Source organism: Artemia sp. Qi Xiang Cuo, chromosome 11 (genome assembly GCF_049724085.1).
Source record: "Artemia sp. Qi Xiang Cuo chromosome 11, ASM4972408v1, whole genome shotgun sequence".
Classification (NCBI taxonomy): Eukaryota; Metazoa; Arthropoda; class Branchiopoda; order Anostraca; family Artemiidae; genus Artemia; species Artemia sp. Qi Xiang Cuo.
The window spans coordinates 72,842,157-72,865,425 of NC_142804.1; the positions used below are offsets into that span (position 1 = coordinate 72,842,157).

General features: G+C 38.1%; 2 protein-coding genes across 4 annotated transcripts in view; one reads left to right on the forward strand and one right to left on the reverse strand.

Annotated features, from left to right (window-relative positions):
- Nucleotides 1-4,667, forward strand: part of aus (argus) — a 143,957-nt gene extending 139,290 nt beyond the window's left edge. Inside the window, exon 10 of the mRNA XM_089097123.1 lies at nucleotides 4,621-4,667. Within this exon, the coding sequence (XP_088953249.1) occupies nucleotides 4,621-4,667 (47 nt within the window). The remainder of the gene's footprint in view (nucleotides 1-4,620) is intronic.
- The window catches only part of LOC148947325 (SLIT-ROBO Rho GTPase-activating protein 1-like), a 707,344-nt gene that overhangs the window by 160,883 nt on the left and 523,192 nt on the right, over nucleotides 1-23,269 (reverse strand). The window lies entirely within an intron of this gene.

Consider the following 23,269-nt stretch of genomic DNA (forward strand, 5'->3'; position numbering starts at 1 on the left):
AACTCTGTAACGTCAGTTTCAGCCTTTATCTCCCGAGAAACAACTTATTTTAGTAATTTAATTCACCAGTTCTTTAATTCATGGTAATTTTAAAACGTTATGCTTAGCGCGCATGCACGACTCAGATATAAGTTTGATGCATGAGCTTATACCCACCAAAACTCTACAGTTAGAATTTTATGCTTATTATTTCACTGGATTTAAAGGATCTTATAAGAATTAAAAGATTTCGCAATTCCAAAATTCCCTTTTACCCTAGTATTAAAACACTGTGTTTCTGCACAAAAAGGTGTCCTCGCCACTGGCGGATCCAGGGGGGGGGCCTTGTCCCCCCAAGGTTTTTTCTGGCGCCCTCTTTCCCTTTTTTTTCCTTTTTTACTATTTATTTAGGATAAATTTGTCAATTTGGTCGATTATTGGCACCTTTGTCACATTGAGCCGCCCCCCAAGATTTCTCTCAAAATTTTGCTCTTGATCCGTCCCTGGTCCTCACGCCTTTATAATAGTTGAAAATATAGTAATATAGTATAGTAGTAAAATATAGTACTATAGAGGTTGAATATAGGAAAATAGTTGATATCCCAACACATTTTATCCAACAGTATCACACGTAATACATGTGGGAATAATCTATCGTAAAAAAAAAGAGACTAAAAAGTGCATTCGTTGAGAGAATAATACGCGGTATCAGCCAATTTTATAAAACATAAAAAAATTGGTCGTTCTAAAAGTATGTGAAAAGAATTCTAGGCAAATATTTGCATTCATGAAAAAGACTTCGCATTCCGGAAAATTCTGGAAAAAGGATTCTAGAGAAATTGAAGAAAAATGGCATTCTATATAAATATTCTAGTAAAAGACTGTCTTTTTTTATCTGTAGTTTTTTCGTTTCGCAAGAAAAATACAAAAATTTGAAGTACACAGCTTGTGACACCCATAAATATAGCAAAATACTCGACAAAACTCCTTAGAAAGTTGTCAATACATTTTCCAAACCATCTTACTCTACATATTAAGAATAGTTTTCTCATGCTTCAATTTATAATCTTTTGTTCTTTGCATCGAATTTCAACAACGATAATCTGTTTTCTCTGAAAAAGATGGACATAGCCCTACCATCACAAGCATATTATGTTAGGAGGGTAGGACGATAAGTCTGCAGTATTCCTAAGAATACTGATTCTTAGGAGAATCAGGAGAATTGGGAGAATTCTTAGGAGAATTGGAGGGGCAGTTGCCCCTCCAATAATGTGGAGAAAAATTATTAGATAGCCCATGCTCCTTGAATATCTGGATATGGACCCCTCTTGCACCCCCCCCCCCAATGAAAATACTGTAGATTCGCCCCTGTAAGGAGCGACCCGGCTCAATAGTAACCGAATCTCTAAAAAACGGAATTTTAATATCAATAGATATGACATATCAAAAGAATCTCCTTTTTATCCTGATTTCAAATATATAACTTTCGTTAAGTTTAGTCTTACCTATCAAAGGTTACGAGCCTTAGAAAATTTTCCTGATTTTCGAAAAAAAGGGAAAACACCCCCTAAAAGTCAAGTGATCTTAATGAAAATCACACCATAAGATTCAGCGTATCAGATAACCCTATTGTAGAGGTACCATGCTTCTATCTGCAAAAATGTGGAATTTTGTAATTTTTGGCAGAAGAAAGATCACGGATGCGTGTTTATTTGTTGTTGTTTTTTTTTTTTTGGGGGGGGGGGTTTCAGGGGTGATCGTATCGACCCATTGCTCCTGGAATATCTGGAGACGGTTCCTTCGAACGAAAATTGAAAGCTATAGCGCCCTTTTTAAGTGACCAAAAAAATTGGAGGGCCATTAGACTCTTTTCCCCGCTCCTTTTTTTCCCGGAATCGTCTGATTTATACTTGGAGATAGCCATTTTGTTAACCATAGTGGAAAGACCCAATTAATTTACCTTGGGGTATAACATGACGCCCCCCCCTCCACACACACAGCCCCAGGAGAAAGGTCTTTAAATTATAAATTTGCCTAATGTTTGCGTATAGTATTTGTTATTGGGATGTATGCATACATTTTCGGGTGGAGGGAGGATTAATTTTCTGCTGGGATTTTTTCCACGGGGGAATTTTCTATGGGGAGGAAAGTTTCCAAGGAGTGAACTTGTCAGGGAAAACTATACAGTGGGGGAATTTGCCAGAATAGGCCTATGTCTTGTTTTCCCCTTTCCGTCTCAATTTTACGCGCGGAGTGGTTAAGAGTAATTGTCCGGGGTAAATTTTCACCGTGATCAAAGTGTCTAGAGGATATTTCTGTGGGGAGGGGGTTTCTCTGTGGAGGTGAGGCTAAATTTCTTGGCATTATTAAAAAAACGATCGGAAATTAAATAAAAAACATGTTCTTTCAACTGAAAGTAAGGAGCAAGATTAAAACATAAAACAAACAGAAATTATTACGTATATAAAGGGGGTTGTCTCCTCCTCAACACCTTGCTCTTTACGCTAAAGTTTGAATTTTGTCCCAATTCTTTAAGATTGACTCCTGAAACACAAAGGCTATTTAATTAGAACAATAAGACTATTTTTTAAAAGTACTAAAAACTTTAGCGTAAAGAGCGAGGTGTTGAGGAGGGGGCAAGCCCCTTTATATACGTAATAATTTCTGTGCGTTTTAATTTTTAATGTTGCTTCTTACTTTCAGCTACCAAACTTGTTTTTTTATTTAATAATAAAAAAGACGGTGGCTGCATTTGCTGACTCTTGATAGTAATCGAATAACCACAAAGTCTGATGGTATCAGAAAAAGGTCCCAATCGTTCCAGGACACTTTTGTGCAATTTGTTGCTGTGCAATATAAATTTGTTACTGTGGACAAGACCAAACAATCCCCCTCATTACATGACTGAGACTAAAAACAATCGTAGCAAGCGAGATGAAAGGAAGAACAGAACCCAAAAAAAGAGTAGCCTACCAGCCGCGAACACCTATCTTGCAATATTATATACTGAAAGAAATGTTATATCTTAATCTATTTGAAATCTCGGAGAAGAGAAAAGTACCAACAACAGTTTCTTTTGTGCCAGAAAATAATCATTTCTACCTTCATACTCGTATCACTGCATATAAATTATATACAATATAATCACGACTCATTACTATTTGGCTACTACAATCTTGGCGCGTATAAAAGCTCCGCCCATATCCTCGCTCGTCCTCGTCCATCAACAATTCAATGTATATTACCCTCGAACACGTAGTTTGGCACAAAGTATAATCATCTACTGAACAAGTACTGACAAAACCTATCCTCTCCACACACAAAAAGTGACCCTTTGTTTACACAATTTACACAGACCCTTAGGTTATTTTTAAGACCCTTAGTTACACAATTCAATACAAATTTCCGGGTAACTCGTCGCCTGAATCACGCTCTATTGGCTGGGGCGATTGGTTGGGATAATTTATTGGCTGGGAGCAAAGTACTTTGGCTCGGAGCGATTAAGTAGTACAACATTTTGCGTCTAGAGGCGCTGAGGTACGCGGGGTCACTTTGGAGAGTTTTGTCAGTAATTGTTCAGTAGATGATTATACTTTGGTTTGGCAGAAACTTTCTCAAATGCCTTTGAAACCAACTCGAGACTTTGAAACCTACTTGTAATTTCTAAAAAACGTCTAATAATAACATTACACTACTAATTACCGATTTTTATATATGTACTGGAATAAATTAATTTAAAATTAGATTCTTTGAAATTTAGTGTTACAACGGTGAAGCCAAGTTTCGCGTTCAAGAGAAAACTGACTCGTCTATCCGTGAAAAAATATAATGTCACTTATGTTCCTACGTTCTCCGAAGCACTTGTATCCTGGTTCGGCTTTGCATAGTGGTTGAAATAGGGAATGATTCTACTGTATAAATGTATGTACAGTGCTTCATATATATAATTAATAAATTTTGGAATTATTAAACGAATGTTTGACACATCAACTTGGCACAACAGGGCATCAAGTAAAAGGCTGGTGCACCAATCCGACCTGAGGGTACCCCCCCCTCTAAAATGTGGGTGAATGGGCATCATACCACGTCTACGACAAGTTCCCGAGATGTTGGCTTTCAAACTCGGGTTTTTCCTATATTAAAGCTATAATGCTCTGTTCTTTCCTCAAACTTAACTCAACCATTGATTATGATTTTTCCCTTGATTCCTGACATAAAAGAGAAACACGGGACTTTCCTGGCAAGTAGACTACATTATTCCATCTGTGAAGATAATGGAAAATGGAAAGTGTCACGGTTAGGGAAATCCAAATGAATTTTCAACTCAGCATTATTAGTATCTAAGTCAAAATGAACTTAGTAGAACTCTAATCGAGAATTTTTCAATAGTAAAAATTCTGGTAATGGTTTATATATATCATTACTGAACATCCCATTTTTCTATGGAAATTTTTTAAACAAAAATGATGGCATATCAGAGCATGTAAATAAATGCTTGCCAGGACTGCCCAATTAATAAGGGTGATGAATAGTTGCAGGTTATTAGCACAAAGGACTTGTTGTTTAAAAATATGGCAAACTTCTCCCTCCATTTTGAAAATATTCTATCACGACCTAATAATAATGTAATTTTACTTTCAGCAGGGCCAGCTCAGATGCCTTACATGGAATCTGAGCTTGCAGAGTAACATCACTGGCCCCCATCCCAAGCTAAAAGATTGGTTGCACCAGGATTCGAATCCCCGTTTCAAAAGACATGAGATTAAAAATCCAGCGTGCCATCCGCTCAGCTAGCGCTGGTTCTAATTGCAGTCCAAGTGCATTCCAGCGTGCCAGTGTAAGTCAAGTGCAAGTCAGCCTTGACAACCACTCAGTTAGTGTGTTATACGGTTATCCCCCTTAATTTGCACCAAATTGTCCAGGTTTTCTAATTTCCAGCAGATATAGAAATACTGTATACCGGAATGCATTTGCAATATGACTGCAACTTGATACCGTAAAGCAAGCACCTATTATCCATCAGTCTCTCCACTCGCATAATTGGCATACATCAGATGAAGACCAGGTCCAGGTTCCTCAAAAGCCGCAAAAAAAAAAGATTTTTTTTTTTGGGGGGGGGGGACGTATCATGCAAAAACTGTTTTTACAGATTTTCTTTTCACGCTGTCTCTACAAAATTCTACTATTACCCAGATGGGCTAGCATAACTTGTCATATTTACGGAAGATGCTAAAAAAAAATCCCGTTTAAGGAAGTTCGAACATAGGAACCTTTAGTAATCAGTAGTTTTAAACCGTAGATCAAGACAACTACTATAAAGTTATTTATAGCTTTTAATGTTTCAAGACACGTAAACCATTAAACTGAGTTAGTATTCGAAAACGCAGGTAAACTCGAAATAAAAAAAGAAGAAAAATGCATAGTCGATATAGTCGCTGCACAAATGGCAAGCCAAACAAAAACTAGTGTGCATTAACCACAAAGAGGACTATAACCAGACTGAGGACTATGTCTTAGTCTTAGACCCTCCAGAGCCAGGAATGGCGCATAGGTCGTCTACGAAGCCTCGCCAGACATCTCGGGACTGAGCTGCAATCATAACATCTTCCCACTGTGGCTGAAGAGACAGCTCCACACTTAAACCATGGCATACACAGACTATGACTCTGTTTATATTCATGTGGGCTACTATCGAAATATCCTTTGTTTTCAACTATATTTTCAGTATACTTATTTGTTTGTCATACTTGTAATCTGCCCTTCCCATTCATTATTTAGCGATTCTATAGTCAGGAGGGTACTTGTATGGTATACCGCCGGCAACTCAAGAAGTGAAGTTAGGTTAATCCTAATGAAATATACCTATGTATGATAAAAATATAATACTGTAGAAACAAATTTGTTCTATTTTCACACTATAATTGTTTTCTAATTTCACACTGTCCAAATACTTTACCCCCACCCCTAATGTGAAAATATATAGCCCAAGTTATATATTTCCCATCTATTCTGTTACTTGTTTTTGTCTTGTCCCGCGGTAAGCTGAAAGAAACTTGCGAAAGAAACTGGTTTAAGGTGCATCAATGGATGGACAACTTGAGTGGTCGGAGCTACATCATACAAGTACCGTCACGGATTGTCTTTATTTTCTTTGTTTTAATTTTAGGTGAACAAGAAATGCTTTTCTTAACAATTCGTAAAAGATTACCTTTTACTGTTACGAAGTCCCCCTTTGCTTCCAACTATTAGGGTTTTGACACATTTCAGATGTCCGGGTGCTTTTTACTAAAATTTAAACGAAATCTGTTGTTATTATTTGTAGTGTATGTTTTTTTTGTTTTTTTTTTTTATAGACTGTCAAGCCAACATTCTCCAAAATAGGTTTATCAAACATCAAGATATACTCTGGAGAGTCTGGAGACTAGGGAACATTTAGACCATAGAAACTAATTTTTTTTGTGAAATAAAATTATTGAACTGTGTTTGTAATGTGTAAACTTTCTGTATTTACGTCACCACATAAAATCGTATAAAACTAATATTTCCCGTGATTTTCGGATTTGTAGCTTTGAAATCAATCGGTGGGCAGTCCTAACCCCAAAGTCCAAAGGCAACAAATTAACAACTTCAATTATTTTCGTGGTGTTTTACAGTATTATTCTTCACGTGAGTAAAGCCCTATAAATCGTTTCACTGGGGCTCTCAATGAGTTTAGGGAGGTTCTATAGGACTATTTTGTTTCTAATCTTTATCTATGGTCACTCCCTTGTAATTAGTTCAAAGGTGAATCAATAAATCTAGGCTAGATATTAGTTTTACATTAGTTTTGCAAGCTAATGTTGTAGTGAATAATTAAATTAGGCTAGATATTAGTTTTACATTAGTTTTGCAAGCTAATGTTGAAGAGAATCAGCAAATTAGGCTATTTATTGGTTTTAAATTATTTATGCAAGCTAATGTTGAAGTTAATCAATAAATTAGGCTAGACATTAATCTTACATTAGTTTTACAAGCTAATGTTGAAGTGAATCAATAAATTAGGCTAGATATTAGTTGACCTCCCCCAGGCAATTAAACGTGTCCCCAGGTGTCGATAGGGGAACACCCTACAGATATGTAGGGTACCTCCAGAGGAGGCACGGGCCAAGAGGGAACCTTGTCCCTGGGGGTCCATAATAGAAACTGGGGCACCCTCGCCCGGGGTCGTAAATACAGGCGGAGGCGGAAGAAGGCCCCTCAAATGTACACTGAAAAGGGCCCACTGGTTTGTCCACAAGTCCCAGGAGTTACAAGCCTTCTCCCAGTAATGGGTTAAATTGCATGGTGATGCAGAACATCATCGCGGGAGGATCCTTTATAGGAGGACACCTGCGGCAAGGCGTAAGACCCAGGTCTATGGACAAAGGGCTCTTCAAAGGGCTGCCTCGACCCTTTTGGGGTTCCTGCAAGACGGGGGACCTTGCGGTAAATCCATTCCTACTGGAGGAGTGGCGCCCCTCGTGGAAATTATAGCCTAGTAAACGACACAGCATTCGCAAGGGATTCGGAATAATGGATAGTTCTTCTGGACTTGGTATGTTTTGACGTGCGTTTTCAGGCTGAAAAACCTTTTGCAGGCTAATTTACCTATTATGGGATGCCTCCCCAATGTAGCATAATATTTGTAGGCATGAATATATAATGAGTCGGAGATAATAGGCTTGAGATTGTCTGTGCAGGATTTCGACTCTTGCTGATAGAAGAGCATCGCCAAGTGCTGAAAACCCTGTTGCGACCAAGATGGGCCCTGGATTGCACAAAGCCCCCATTCATGGAGGTCCCAGGGACTTCTTGCTGTCCGGTTCTAAGCCGGCTTAAGCACTTCGGTGTAGACCTGAGAAGATATGTGATCCCCGTCCTGCACTGGTATCCGGGATCATTGCTTTCCCTGAGGCGAAAATAATTTCAATCAATTAAAGAACATGAAAATTGGAACTTGGAATGTTACAACGTTAAAAAATGACTATCGTATCGACATTTTGACTGACGAACTCAGACGATTTGAACTGGACTTATTAGGAGTTTTAGAGACTCATATCCCAGGGGTAGGGAGCATGAAATTAGATGATATAGAATTTGTTTACTCAGGTAGGAAGGATGGGGTACATAGACAGGGAGTAGGGCTCATGATGAATAAGGAAGCTGCTTAGTCTTGTTTAGGGTGGGAAGGTATTAATAATAGAATATTAATTGCTCATTTTATGACAAAAAACTTCAGAGTATCAGTTATAGTAGTATATGCCCCTGTAGACCCGACTGACGGAGATACTAGTGACTCAGATGAATTTTACTTACAGTTACAGAAGTAAATAGACAGAGTTCCAGGTAGAAATATGAGGTTTTTACTGGGAGATTTTAACGCCCAGGTTGGTAGAAATAGGGATATATGGTACCCTAGCCTAGGTAAATTTGGTGTAGGAAAAGAAAACAGTAATGGATACAGACTTTTGCAATTTTGTAGGTATAACAGGTTGGTAGAAATAGGGATATATGGTACCCTAGCCTAGGTAAATTTGGTGTAGGAAAAGAAAACAGTAATGGATACAGACTTTTGCAATTTTGTAGGTATAACAATCTAGTTATAACCAATATAAACAACAAAACGAACAACAACAAAACAAAATATAAACAACAAAACACATTGAACAAACGAACAACTTAAATTAATACTTCAATAACTAAAAAAACAACGGAAAATCGATGGCGAAACTATTTACATAAAAAGACAACCATTACACATTACTGACTAAGGCTTCAAACATACTATACGTTGGGTCTAAAGACTTCAGGAACTTTTCCCTCCTGGTCGCGATCACGACGAAGGGGTCATCGAGTCCGTAACGTGCTGAAATCTGGCGGTTTCTTCGCCAGGGGGGAAGGCTAAGCAGATATTTTGCTAACTTATAGAACACTATACAGATTCTTTTCTTATCCTCAAAACTAAACAAAGACCAGAAAGGTGACAAAGTTAATATATGAGGGATGGCAAAGGAATTGAAGATCTGTGCTAGAATGTTGCGGTTATTAGGTGTTTGAATTACAAAATCATCTCACTCGCTTTTTGGACTTCCAGTTTGATATCATTTATTAGACAAGATCGGGTAGCTTTAAGATTAGACCCAATTGGCAAACCAAGGTAAGTCATTGATGCTGATGCAGTAACAGTATTACTACCTAGTGCAAATATGACAGGCGCCAACTCTTTCTTACGACAATTAAAGATGACCACCTCGATTTTGCTGGAGTTGAATTCTAGGCCTATGTTAGCATATTCATTAGACAAAACTCTGAAATTACTTTCTATGCCACTGACGGATCTACTCAGATTTAAAATATCGTCGGCATAATTAACAAGAGACAAATCAATTCCACAAAAATAAAGCACGTTTTCACCGTCATCTGAGCCTCGATGATAGTGTTATTATAAAGAGGCGGTGATGATAAAGCCCCTTGGCGAATGCCTTTTCGTACTGGTATGAGGAAATCGGATACTGTCGGGCTCTGGTTTTTAGTACCCTTACTCTAACCTACAACTTAAAATACATGTTCCTATAAGTAGCAATCATAGATCTGTCAAGACCTCTCTTAAACGCAGAGACAAGCAGTTGTGCATGGATACCCGAATCAAAAGCGCCGCGGACGTCGTGGCCTGCAAGTACCACGGTTTCTCCTTTAGCATCTGCATCCAACAAAACATTAGACAATAGGCTATGAACGTGCTCGCGGCTAATATTTCTTTTGAAACCGCACTGCGAATCTGGCGTACTAAAAACATACTTTATCTCCTCAATAAATAATAAATCCATCAATTTAAACAACAAGGGAGCAATGATTATTGAGCAGTAAAAAAAATATTCAGATGGGTTTTTACCTTTGTTGTTGACAGGGGGAATTAAACCAGTACAAAAAATTTCTCACCATCTATCAAAGCTAAAAATCCTTTGGAGCCTAAATGGTAGATGCACTGTTAATGGTTCATTGCTGAGAATTATACGCATGCCACAAATATTATCAACTCCTTTAGACTACTTCTTTTTTAGTTTACGGATAGCCGAACGAACATCCGACACACTCACTACGTGGCCAAGATCCAGTTCCAAAGATTCTAAACAGAGATCAAGATCTCTCTCAAACTTGCACTCCAATTCAGGATCAGGTGCAGCAAACTCGCTTGTGAAATAACTATTCCATTCACTTTCACTAATAGCGAACTGCTGCTCTGTATACAATCGAACACTGTTTACAACGCCTTGTTTAGGACGGCCCGAATCAATCCACACACTATACCACGCTTTAGCTTGTTGACACGCATTAACAAAAGCTGGGTTTTCCGACCATCCTGGAACTTCTGACCCAATTCTCATTTTACGACTAGGGCCCGCGTTTTTTTCTACACAGCGAAAGGCGTGAGTTATTTCACTACAGTAGATATTTAGAAGTATTTGTTTCTCATCAAATGCAATCGGAGAGCTTTGGAGTAGTAGCTGGAAAGGGACTTTAATCTTTTCCAGGATTCCGCCACACACAGACCTGAACATGGCTAAATTAGCTTTTTGCCATTCAGTCTTCTGGAACCACTTTTTCTCCTTTGGAGCATCATTTGGGGTATTATTCAGGAGGTCATTAACAATAAAGGTATTAGCCACTGGAAGGTGATCAGAAACACAGAAGTCGCTATCAACCTCACAGTCACCGTGAGTCCTCAAGTCGGGAGAGCAGAGCAGAAAGTCAAGCGAGGACAAAGAACCGGAATTATGCACATATGTGAAGTGTACTCTGTTTCTCAGTACCCGCAGACTTGGGCAGGCATCGAGCAGGATTTGACCTCTCGGATCATTAGCATCAGAGAGGTTAGAGTTCATATCTCCGGTAATAATAAATGAAAGTTTTCCGCCGCGCATAATGTAGCAACAGCGGCTACTTTTCCACAAGCAGTATTAAACTTATTGTCCGATTGGACATTCCTGTAGTACGTTGGCATATAGAATGAGAGCACAACAGTATTTTCAATTTTCACTGCAATATAAAAGTCCGCTTCTTTAAACGTCGAGGCACGAAGCGAGGCACGGACAATGATAGCAACACCACCAGAGGGACGACCTCTTCCTGACCTCCTAGAAGGAATGCCAAACACATTTACATTTTCGTTTAGTTGTAAGAGCAGGAGTCCCTCAGCCAACAGGAAATGTTCCTGCACGCACAAACTGTCAAATTTGTTAGCAAGGTTTTCTAAAAGCGGTAATTTAGATAGTACTCCACCATTTATGTTCCACGTCACTATTTTCAGAGTGCTGGAGCTAGTCATTGCTTAGATAGGGCCTTTTTGGCTTCTGGACAACTGAAACTGTAGCAGGGGTGCTTATTGGAGCCACAGAGGGCGCACTTCAGCTGGTTCTGGCACGGGGTGTCTTTAGAATTAGTGTGGCCTCCTCCGCAGTTTCAGCATCTTGCTTTATTAGAGCAGTCCTTTGCAATATGCCGATAGGCCTGACACTTATAGCAACACCTCGGAAGAAAATGAAAGTCCTCGACTGGAATTCGTTCGTAGCCTATAATAAGCGGAGATTTCATCACGGAGGCTAGATGTTGCTTGGTCACAAATTTCAGTCTGAATGATCTCGTTTTACCGATTTGAGAGGCCTCAGCACAATTATTCACAAGACCACAAAGATCCTCCTAACTAACGCTGGTGGGTACGTGCCTGATTATGCCAAAGAACGCAGGACTGGATACTTTTGCTTTAATAGTTGAGTCGGACTTAGAAATAGCCTGTGCAACTTATTTCGCAGCCTCTTGATCGTTCAGAACCATTTTCCAGTCGGTTTTGCGAGTTTTCAGTTCCACAATATTTCCACAGTTGCTTCCACATACTTTATAGAGATAATTCTTTCGTGAAACAGGATCGTCCAGTCCTTTTAGGAGATTCTTCACCACGACTGTATAAGTCAACACTATTACAGTCTGCAGGAGACCAGAGAAGGCTGCCGGTCCGAACTGATTGATGGATTCCACAAAACTGTCAAGCCTAGCGCTAAGCTCATTCACTTTCCTGGTCAGTGTCGCTGAGATTTCTCCGGCAATCATAGGAACCTCGTCAGGCTCATAGATAACAAAACACGGCAAATTGACTTTGTTGTCATCGCAGTATTTCAGTGCTTTTATGATATCGAATATATGGTCAGTAAGTTTATCACGACTAGTTAGCCTAGTTAACTGGCCTGCCTCACACCCCAGTAATTTCTTTACATTCTGTATATCATCCAACTCGAAGAACTCTGCAGCTTTGCTCATTATATCCGCACTCTGATTTCCCGCTTTATACGCCCTTACTGCGAAATTCGACACAGCATTCCGCATCAGTCTCTCTTTCGCACCAGTATCATCCGGCAGCATACTTCGTAGAGAACATAATCACACAGAGACCAAGATCAGTCCATTGGGGGAGCCGAAAATTTTAATAGCAGAAATTCACTTACGAGAGAAGTAAGGGAAGCGTTGGAGGCTATCTACCTTGTCCCCGCAATTTAAGGGGCAAGCCCAGCGGGTACCACGGCTCTTACAGACAACTCTCTCACCTCTCTTCTGCTTACTTCTCTCCTACCACTTTTTATTGCAGCGTAATTGCCTATTCTGTTCCGAAAATTATTTTTGAATTTTGATAATTGAGAAGTGCCTGAGTTTTCAAACACCTTTGGTCCTCAGTTTTATAGATTATGAGCAAGCGTTCGATTCTGTTGATAGAAGAGCTTTAGTAAAGGTTTTATCCTTGTATGGTATACCAAACAAATACATTAAAGGTATTAGTGCTATGTACGAGAATAACACTGCTGCGGTTAAGGTAGGAAATGAGGTAAGCAGCTGGTTTTGTATTGAATCAGGAATTAAGCAGGGTTGTATTCTATCCCCCTTTATCTGGATTATTTTGATTGACTTTGCCTTAAGGAGCACAGGAAAGGCAATGAGAGACCACAGAATCAAATAGGGAGGAAAAAGTCTCCTGGACTTAGATTATGCCGATGATTTAAGTATTCTGGATGACAGTGTTAGCAAAATGAATGAATTTTAAGAGGTTTTGCGTGTTCAGGGTGCTAGAATAGGTTTGAAGATTTATGTTGAAAAGACTTAGTAACTAAGGCCAGGAATAAGTGAAGACGAAAAGGTGACTTTGGGTTATGAAAAGATTGATCAGGTGGACAGCTTCACTTACCTTGGTAGTATTATTAGTAAAGATGGTTTGAGCAGTGAAGATGTCAAAAGTAGAATAGCCAAGGCTCAGTGTGTTTTTTCACAGTAAAAAAAAGTTTGGAAAAATAGGAAGATAAGTCTGCAAACCAAGATTAGAATATTAGAAGCTACAGTGATGACAGTGGTCAAATATGGCTCTGAAGCATGGGCGCTCCGAAAAGCGGATGAAGATTTGCTAGATGTTTTCCAGAGAAATTGCTTAAGAATTGTTCTGGGTACTCGGCTGACTCACCGTATTTCAAACAATAGGCTATACGAAAAATGTGGTTCAATACTGCTCTCTAAGGCTACAATGAAAGAAAGGTTGAGGTGGCTAGGGCAGGTTGTGCGGATGAAGGATGAGAGATTGCCGAAGATTGTTCTTTTCAGCCAACCGTCTAGCGCTAAACGGAAAGCAGGTCGTCCTCGTCTAGGGTTGGAGGATGTTATAAAAAATGATTTAAAAGAAATAGGACCGTCCTTGGCGGTCGTAAATAGGGAGGCTATGAGTATATTGTGATGAAGGAGGACCGTGCGTAGCTGTGTTGACCGTAGGTGCTTTGGCGCTATCATGCTCTGATCTCATTAATGTTAGTAGTAGCTCCATTATAAAACTCTTCGAAATAGTATCAAAACTCCTAACCTTCGTCATTTTCTTTTTTTTAGTGTGTGCCTGTCTGTATTTCTCAAACAGAGCCTGCATTGCCAGCCATAGATTCTCGCAAGGAATATATTGTGATACATTTTCTGTTAGTGTTTAAATTTATTGTTAAACTAATTGTTGCATAAACCTATCATATGTCTTTCTGATGGTGGCCGGCGTTTACCCCCCCCCCTCTGACGATTACCCCCTCCCTGACGATTACCCCCCCCCCCTGACGATTACCCCCCGTGGAAAATACCCCTCGCAGAAAATACCCCCGGAAAACACCCCCCCTCGGAAAATATTCCCCCGTGGAAAATAAAGCCTTCCAAATTTGAGAATTTTGAGTTTTTTTTTCATAGGGGGACGGAATTTCGGTACTTGTATTATGCGCCACTCACTCGAGTTTACGCTGTGTAAAATTCGAGAACCCACTGTTTTTTGTTTTTTTTTCTTTTTTTGTTAGTTTCTTCGTTACTTTAGAAAGAAATTTGGTCTATAGATTTGCATATTAGGGGGGGAGTATAGCGGGTCGGCATGCAAAATATGTTTGGTACAATTATTCTGCATATTTGATAGACCGACAAATAAGTGTATTTTAAAGCCAAATATACAGCCAAGAACACAGTAAAATAACATAAATGAAATGCATAAATAACATAAACTTTGATCAGCGATCAAACAGTTCGTGGTAACGAACTGTAAGTGAGGAGCGCCCCGACTCAATAGTAACCGAACTCTAAAAAAACGGAATTTTGATACCAGTAGATCCATCAAAAGAATCGGATCTTTATGCTGATTTCAAATATATAAGTTTCTACAAGTTTAGCCCTACCGATCAAAAGTTACGAGACTGAAAAAATGTGCCTTATTTTCGAAAAAAGGGGAAACACCGCCTAAAAGTGATAGAATCTTAATGAAAATCAAACCACAAGATTTATGTTATTTTACTGGGTTCATGGCCATATATTTGGCTTTAAAATACACTTATTTATCTATCTACTTAATATGCAAAATAATAGTACCAAACACATTTTGCATGCAGACCCGCTATACTCCCCCCACCCCCGGAATGTACAAATCTATAGCACAAATATATTTCTAAAGTAACGAAGAAACTAGTAAACGCCTAGAGCCCTTTCTGATACCTATCAATATCTATCAGTTTTTTTTCTGAGAGTTCAACAAAATTGTCAACCTTCCTTGCTTTCGGCGGAAACTGGCATCGCCAATAGCGGAAACGTATCTTCACCAATGATCCAAAACAAGCAAGAAGGCTTAAATTTCAGACACTGAAGATGAACAACATCATGTACAGTCCATAAGTCATTAACTGTAAGTTCACAGCTAACACTGTTGACAAAATTAACTGTAAGAGCAATAAGTCTGCTTTGGTTACTAACAGCCTAGCCCCTGCCATTCTCGTCAAGGCAAACTTTGAGCCAAATGCTGCCTGCAATCAAGTGAAGAAACTTCCAGAGAGATTTTAAAGACCAAAATCAGAAGTTTCAAACAAAACTTTGTCTATAAGCGTTAGGCTTTAGGGGTTTATGGTGAGGAAAGGATCAATCTTACTTATCTTTGACGCGTACTTCTTTGCGGTGCGGATCATCCCCCCCCCCGAACAAATTCTGGGGTACATTCCTATACATATAAATTGTTAAGGAAAATTTCTGACGGATATCCCTGACTCACATGTCTCACCAAGTTGACACTTTAAGCTGGTGCATGGGCCAAAAGCCATGTCTAAGTCAACATGGTTTCTGGATTCTTGGCTTTCAAATCTCAAATTTTCCAACAGTTAAGCTACAGCCACAGCCTTTTATTATATTTTGAGATTCAACCATTGATCATGTTTTTTTTTCTTTTATTTTCTTTCTTTCTCTTTCATTCTTTCCCTCTCTCTCTCTCTCTGTCTGTCTTTCTCTCTCTCTCTCTCTCTCTCTCTCTCTCTCTCTCTCTCTCTCTCTCTCTCTCTCTCTCTCTCTCTCTCTCTCTCTCTCTCTCTCTCTCTCTCTCTCTCTCTCTCTCTCTCTCTCTCTCTCTCTCTCTCTCTCTCTCTCTCTCTCTCTCTCTCTCTCTCTCTCTCTCTCTCTCTCTCTCTCTCTCTCTCTCTCTCTCTCTCTCTCTCTCTCTCTCTCTCTCTCTCTCTCTCTCTCTCTCTCTCTCTCTCTCTCTCTCTCTCTCTCTCTCTCTCTTTCTCTCTCATTCTTATAGAAAAAAGGAAACACAGGGCTTTCCGGCAAGTAGACTGCATTATTTCAGCTGAGAAGTGATAGAACTCTGAACAAGATTTCTTAGAATTACGAAACCAAGTCATGGTTCATTTACCATTATCGAAGTTGAGAATTATTCAAGAAAATTGCTTCTTCTTACTTAAACTACTTTAAGTACTCCAACAAAATTATGTGATAGGTTTGTTTCAATTAATGTTCTAAAAGTTAGAAGTATTGTATTTCTCATTTTGGGTCAGTTAAATTTTTTTTCAGTTCAATTCATTTTATTTAACATCAAAATACATTTAACTAATATGCCAATACCCGCCCCAAGAAAGATACAAAAAATCACTTGCGATTGGGCGGGTATATACAACTCATTTACCAATTAATGATTAACTATAAACAAAGGAACAAAAAAAAAAAATAATAATAATAATAAAAAAAATACTAAAAAAAGAAAGAAAAGAAAAGAAAAAAATAATCTCTCATCAATTCATTTAAATAATAATAATAATAATAATAAAGATAAATAATAATAATAAAAAAAAAAAAAATAAGAACCTTGACCTAACAAATATTTTTTCAATTTCTTTTTAAATAACCCCAGGTGCTCAGCCGCCCGAATGCTCTCTGGAACAGAGTTCCACACATTAGGTCCTGAAAATCTATTATGGAAACCGGCCCTGGTTCCACTTCTATTCGGAACAATGAAGTCACTAGCATGACGAGTTTCATAATGGTGCAAAGACCTATTGTCAGTAAAATAATCACGAAAAACCTCTGGACTAAAATCATTCCAGCATTGATAGACAAAGATTCCTATTTGGTAGTCCCGTAGCTGTCCTACATTTAACACTTGCAAATTCTAGAACCAAGCTTAAGTGTTATGTATACCTTTAACATACCCGCCAATAAGACACATCGCTTTATTTTGAAGAGTCTGAACACGTTTAAAATTCCCATAAAAATTACTTGCCCATAACATGCATCCATACGAAGCATATGGGTGAATCAAAGCATGGTATAAAAGCAATAAAACTCTCTGAGGTAAAATTTTTTTTAAACGACGAATCACTCATAGGCCACGTGCAACCTTTGTGGCAACAACATCACTGTGGCGTTTCCACGAAAAATTACAATCAATGTAAAAACCTAAATACCTGTCTTCTTGAACTTGAACTACAGGCTTATTATTAAACAGAATTTTACCATCAATATCACTGGGATTGCCTACTCTAGAATATACAATAAAATTAGTCTTAGTAACATTTCCTGATAACAAACTCAAACTAGTAAAAACATGGAAATTTCTCAGAACACAATTCACTTTCAACACAAGACTATCCAAACAACGACTAGAAAACCTAACTGCAGTGTCATCAGCGAATGAAAGTTAAACGAAAATCTGGAAGATAAAACCTCATGGTATCCACATAAACCAGATACAGAAGTGGACCAAGGACCGATCCCTGTGGCACACCGCACGACACTTGATAAGGGGAAGAAAAACATCATCAATCATCACTTTAATAGACCTTCTACACAAATAACTTTCAAACCACTTCAAACTCACTCCTTTGACACCTAAGCGTTCTAATCTTTGCAATAAAATTTTAAAATCTACCGTGTCAAATGCTTTCCTAAAATCAAAAAATAGTGTTAGAGGGATTTTACCATTGAATAAACAATTATTTACAAACTCAACAAGATGAATGGCAGCATAACTAGTGGAATGACCTTTTCGAAACCCGAATTGGGTGTCACTGAGTAGGCTATGTTTCGTGAGATGTCGTATAGACGGCGATGAATCACTTTTTCCAAAATTTTTGACAACAAAGGCAGTATCGATATTGGTCTCCAGTTTCCAGCATCTGACGTGGCATCCCCTTTGTAAAGCGAGATAACATTAGCTTGCTTCAATGCTTCTGGAAAGGCCCCCGTTACAATAGATAAGTTGATTATTTGAAAAATACATGGTAGTATATGTATTAACACAGCTTCAAAAGTTCTCAAATTCATGTCATCTATTCGAGCAGAATTCAATTTCATATTTTTCACTATTTTAATCACTTCATCACTTGTACACTCTTCAAACTGGAACTCAACAGTATCTCCATGAGAGTCCACGAATTCCTCGCTAAGAAAATTTTCCCTGTCACACCTTACACTCTCTTGAACAGACGAGCCAACCTGAGAATAAAACTGGGCTAAATAATTCGCGACTACATTTTTATCACCCAAATCACTTCCATTTATATCAATGCAAGGCGACTGACTACTTTTCTGATTTCCCATAAACTCATTAATAACCTGCCATGTGGCTTTGGTATCTCCCTTACTATCAGAAAAAAAAAAATTATAATCAAGAGATTGGTACAAAAAAACTTTTAAAAAAACATTAAAATGTTGTTCATATCCATTTTTGTTACGTTTTTACGAGTCAGACAAACATTTCAGGGGGGGGGCCTTTTGTGAAGTTTCTAAGACAACGCCTTCTATAAAAACCTTATATGCCCCCAGGGCATAACATACAAGCCTTGCCCCGATGGTTGTGGGGGAGTGTCCTCCTCAAAAACATATTTCCTATCTGGAAATCAACTACGTTGAACAAAATGGCTATCTCAAAATTTTGATTGGATGTTTTTGGGGGAAATGAAGGGCATGTGGGGGGGGGGGGTAGTTGCCCTCCAATCACTTTCGACTATTAAAAGGGCCCTAGCCCTTTGAATTTCCAATCGAATGAGCCTGTTTTGAAGTTTCTACGACAACGCCTTCTATAAATACCTTATTTGCACCCAGGGCATAACTTAAAACCCTTGCCCCGAGGGTTGCAGGGGAGTGTCCTCCTCAAAAACACACTTACACACACATTCATACACACACACACACACACACATACACACACACACGTCATATACACAAGTCATACACACACGTCATACATACATGTCATAAAAACACGTCTTACAAACTCGTCACACAAAAACGTCATACACACAAAAAATTACGTTTAACTTTGACCCAACATATTTTACGTTTAAATCTTTTTTATTAAGTTTTGATTTTTTGGGTTGAACCCCTCCTCCCAAAAATGCTCGTCTAACTCGTAAAAACGCAAAAGAAATGAACATAAATAAAAATTTAAAGCTTTTTTCGTAAGACCGAAAAAAGGGCTATCTTTTTAAATTACGCTACCAAGGGCTACTCGGATAGTTTAAAAATGGTTTAATATTTATATCTTTCTAATTATTTACTGCTCTTAATATATTAAGTTTTATTCATCAAAGGCACATATTCCTGTATTTTGATTTCTAAAACTAAACCATTGATCAAAACACACAAAAAAATAAACTTAAGACACTGAATCCAACCCTTAAGATACGATTCTGGAGCAAAGTCTATTTTAAGTAATTAATAACAATTGTTTCTAGAATGCAGATGAATTCTGTAATAATTTATTTCTTGAAAAGCGAAGAAATTAGTAAGTTCATCGTTTAGCTTTCAACCGAATTAGGGAATGTCAAATTATAATTTATTCTCAAAACTGAGCGTCATTCAAGAAATTATATAAGCGGTTTTTAGACAAATTCTTATGTGTAGCATATTTATTATGAAGTTCAAAAAATTTGGAATACTTATTTTGCCCCTGTCAGGTGTCATTTGTATGGATGACATTCGTGAGTCATTCTGAAAACCATGTTAAAGTTCTAAAATTTAAGCAGAAAAGCTAAGAGATAAATATAAAACAAATTGATTCCCTCCGAGATAGGACTCTTGCGAAGTGTTAATAATTTCTTTACTAAATTTAGAAGAATTCTCAGAAATCGTATATTTTTCAGCTAGTATAAAAATTAGCAAGTTCCTCATTTAGCTTTAGATGGGAATCGGAAGTGTCAATTGTTAGAAATTCTCAAAACTAAACTATTGTTCTCGAATTTAAAACAGAAAGACAAAGATATTAAATTCAAGCTTTGATTCAATTCAAGACTATACTCGGAAGTGTTCCTAGAAATCCGACTTTTCATATTGTGTGACAAGATTAAGAGTGGATGTCTGGTCCAAGGTTGCCACTCGGTTGTGAAAAAAAAACACTAGATTTCAGTGGTTTTGTTTGATTTATTGATTTTTTTTCAGTAATCTAGTGATTTATGTGCTGAATTGGTGATTTTTTTTTGTTTAGGCAATATAAAAAATCACTATAAATAGTGATAAATCACTAGGGGTGGTAACACTGCTCTGATCTGCTTTTAGGCGAAAATACTAATAGAAAAATGTAGCATCTCTAAAAGGCAAAGCAAGCGGAATTTTATAGAATGAAAAAGATCTGGGAATTGAGCGCCTTCAAACTGGGTACTTAACTTGGATTCTTCAATGACAATGTACAGTCGATCCTATCCGGCCTTTAAAAATATACGTCTCATAAGAAATTTGAACCTACACCGAACAGATCGAGTTTCAAATGTCGAAAACCCTAAAAATGGCTTGCCAACCTTGTATAACGAGTATCATCCTAGAAGACCATGTTTTGAGAACGGAAGATAATAGAACTGCAAGGCCAACACGTAATCCTAAACGTCTGAGCTTGTGTTCCTAGAATCTTAGACGTTTGTAAGACCAATGTCCTAGCCCTAAAAATTCAACGGGCGAAATGTGCTTTTTTTGCAAAAGTTAAATTAACCTCTCATCAATATAAACAAAACAAATGTTGTAAACTGGTTCAATCTGTTTTCTTACACAAACAGGTGCAAATTGGGGTTTCTATATCAAAATTATTTTGGTCGCATCTTATATGGCTAAAAACAGCCTTCCATCTACAACAGGCCTTCCATATCCCGAGAAACAATTGCTTCTTAGTATGTAAAAACAACTTGAAACTATTTTGTCGTAGTTCGGATCTATTGCAAAAAAAGAACATTCCTTCTGGATTAAGGCTTTCGTCTTTAAACAAAACTACTTCTTATTGACAATCAAAAAACCCTAAATTATTTTGTTGTATCTTGAATGCCGAAACATAATCTTCCGTCTGCAGCAAGCTTCTATTTCCTAATAAACAACTGTTTCTTAGTAACAGTAAACAACTTTTCTTTTTTTCGTGTATGCTGGATCCCATAAAAAAAGCCTTCCATCGGCAAAGAAACTTCCGTCATAAAAAAAAAAAAATACTTGTTAACGACAAAAAAAATCCAAAAGTATTTGTGCTGTTTTTGAACCCCAAAAAAACCTTCCTTCTGCAACAAGCATTCCTCTTCTGATCAACAATTGATTCTTGATTACAGTCAAAAGAATTTTGCTGTAGCTGGGAAGCCGAAAAAAGCTTAAAAAAAAAGACAGATGCATTATGTCTAGCAGCTAATTTAGGCCCAATAAGGCGGTACCCTATAACGCTTGAAACTGCTAATCAGAATCATAGGCAGCGCATTAGCGCTGCCTAAGTAAAGAACGATGTGGCCACAATGTGTTTTTTTCCTTCTTCTTGTTCTTTCTTCGACAGGCACTACGTATCGAAGGAGTTGTCGTAGAAACTTCGAAAAGGGCTCATTTGATTGGAAATTGGGGTGGCTAGTGTCCTTTTTAATAGTCGAAAGTGATTGAAGGGCAAATTGCTCCCCCCCCCCACCCCCACGCCCATCATTCCCCAAAACACATCCAATCAAAATTTTGAGACAGCCATTTTGTTCGGCGTAGTTGATTTCCAGATAGAAAATATATTTTTGAGGAGAACACTCCCACATAATCCTCGGGGCAAGGGTTTTAAGTTATTCCCTGAGGGCATATAAGAACAATGTATGTACCATATATTATTTTTTTACTTTAGAGCAGGGCACTTCATATGGAAGGGGTCGTCGTAGAGACTTCAAAAGGGACTGATTCGATTGGAAATCCAGAGTTCTAGGGCCCTTTTTAATAGTCGAAAATGATTGGAGGGCAAATAGCCGTTGCCACGCCCATTATTCCCCCAAACACATCTCCAATCAAAATTTTGAGATAGCCATTTTGTTGAGTGTTGTTGATTTCCACATAGAAAATATGTTTTTTAGGAGGACACTCCCCCATTACCCTCAGGGCAAGGTTTTTAAGTTATGCCCTGGGGGCATATAAGGTTTTTATAGAAGGCTTTGTCGTAGAAACTTCAAAAAAGGCTCATTTTTTGGAAATAAAAAGGGTTAGTGCCCTTTTTAATAGTCAAAAGCGTTTGGAGGGCAACAAGCCCCCCCCCCCCCCACACGCCCATCATTTCCCCAAACACATCCAATCAAAATTTTGAGTAGCCATTTTGTTCAGCGTAGTTAATTTCCAGATAGAAAATATATTTTTGAGGAGGACACTCCCCCACAACTCTCGGGGCAAGGGTTTTAAGTTATTCCCTGAGGGCATAAGAACGATGTTCGCACAATGCACTATTTAATTTTTTTTCTTTAGAGCTGGGCACTTCATATGGAAGTGGTCGTCGTAGAAACTTCAAAAGGGGCTCATTCGATTGGAAATTGAGAGTTCTAGTCCCCTTTTTAATAGTCGAAAGTGATTGGAGGGCAACTAGCCCCTTAAAATAATTTATTCAACTAGCCCCAAAAAATAAAATAAAATAATCTACCAAGCGTGAAACTACCACAAATCAGCATCGATAAATAAACGAAACCCAAAACGAACAGAAATTACAATAATTAACCGAATAAAACTCAAAACGAGCAGAAATTAACATAAGTTGGGCTCAAAACCCCTATGCCTTCCCAAGGCCAGAACAAAATTTGCACTTTACTGAAAAAATACAAATGAATGTGCATTGTCAGTTTAATATACATATACTGATATTTAGTAATCAAAATGTTAATATTATTTGATTTATTAAAGTTATAAAAGTAAAAACATTTTCAGATAGCCATTTTGTTCAGCGTAGTTGATTTCCAGATAGAAAATATGTTTTTGAGGACACTCCCCCACAGCCCTCAGGGCAAGGGTTTTAAGTTATGCCCTGGGGGGCATATAAGGTTTTTAAAAAAGGCGTTGTCATAGAAACTTCAAAAAAAGCTCATTCGATTGGAAATTCAAAGGGCTAGTGCCCTTTTTAATAGTCAAAAGTGATTGGAGGGCAACTAGCTCCCTTCCCCACGCCCATCATTCCCCCAAACGCATCCAATAAAAATTTTGAGATAGCCAATTTATTCAG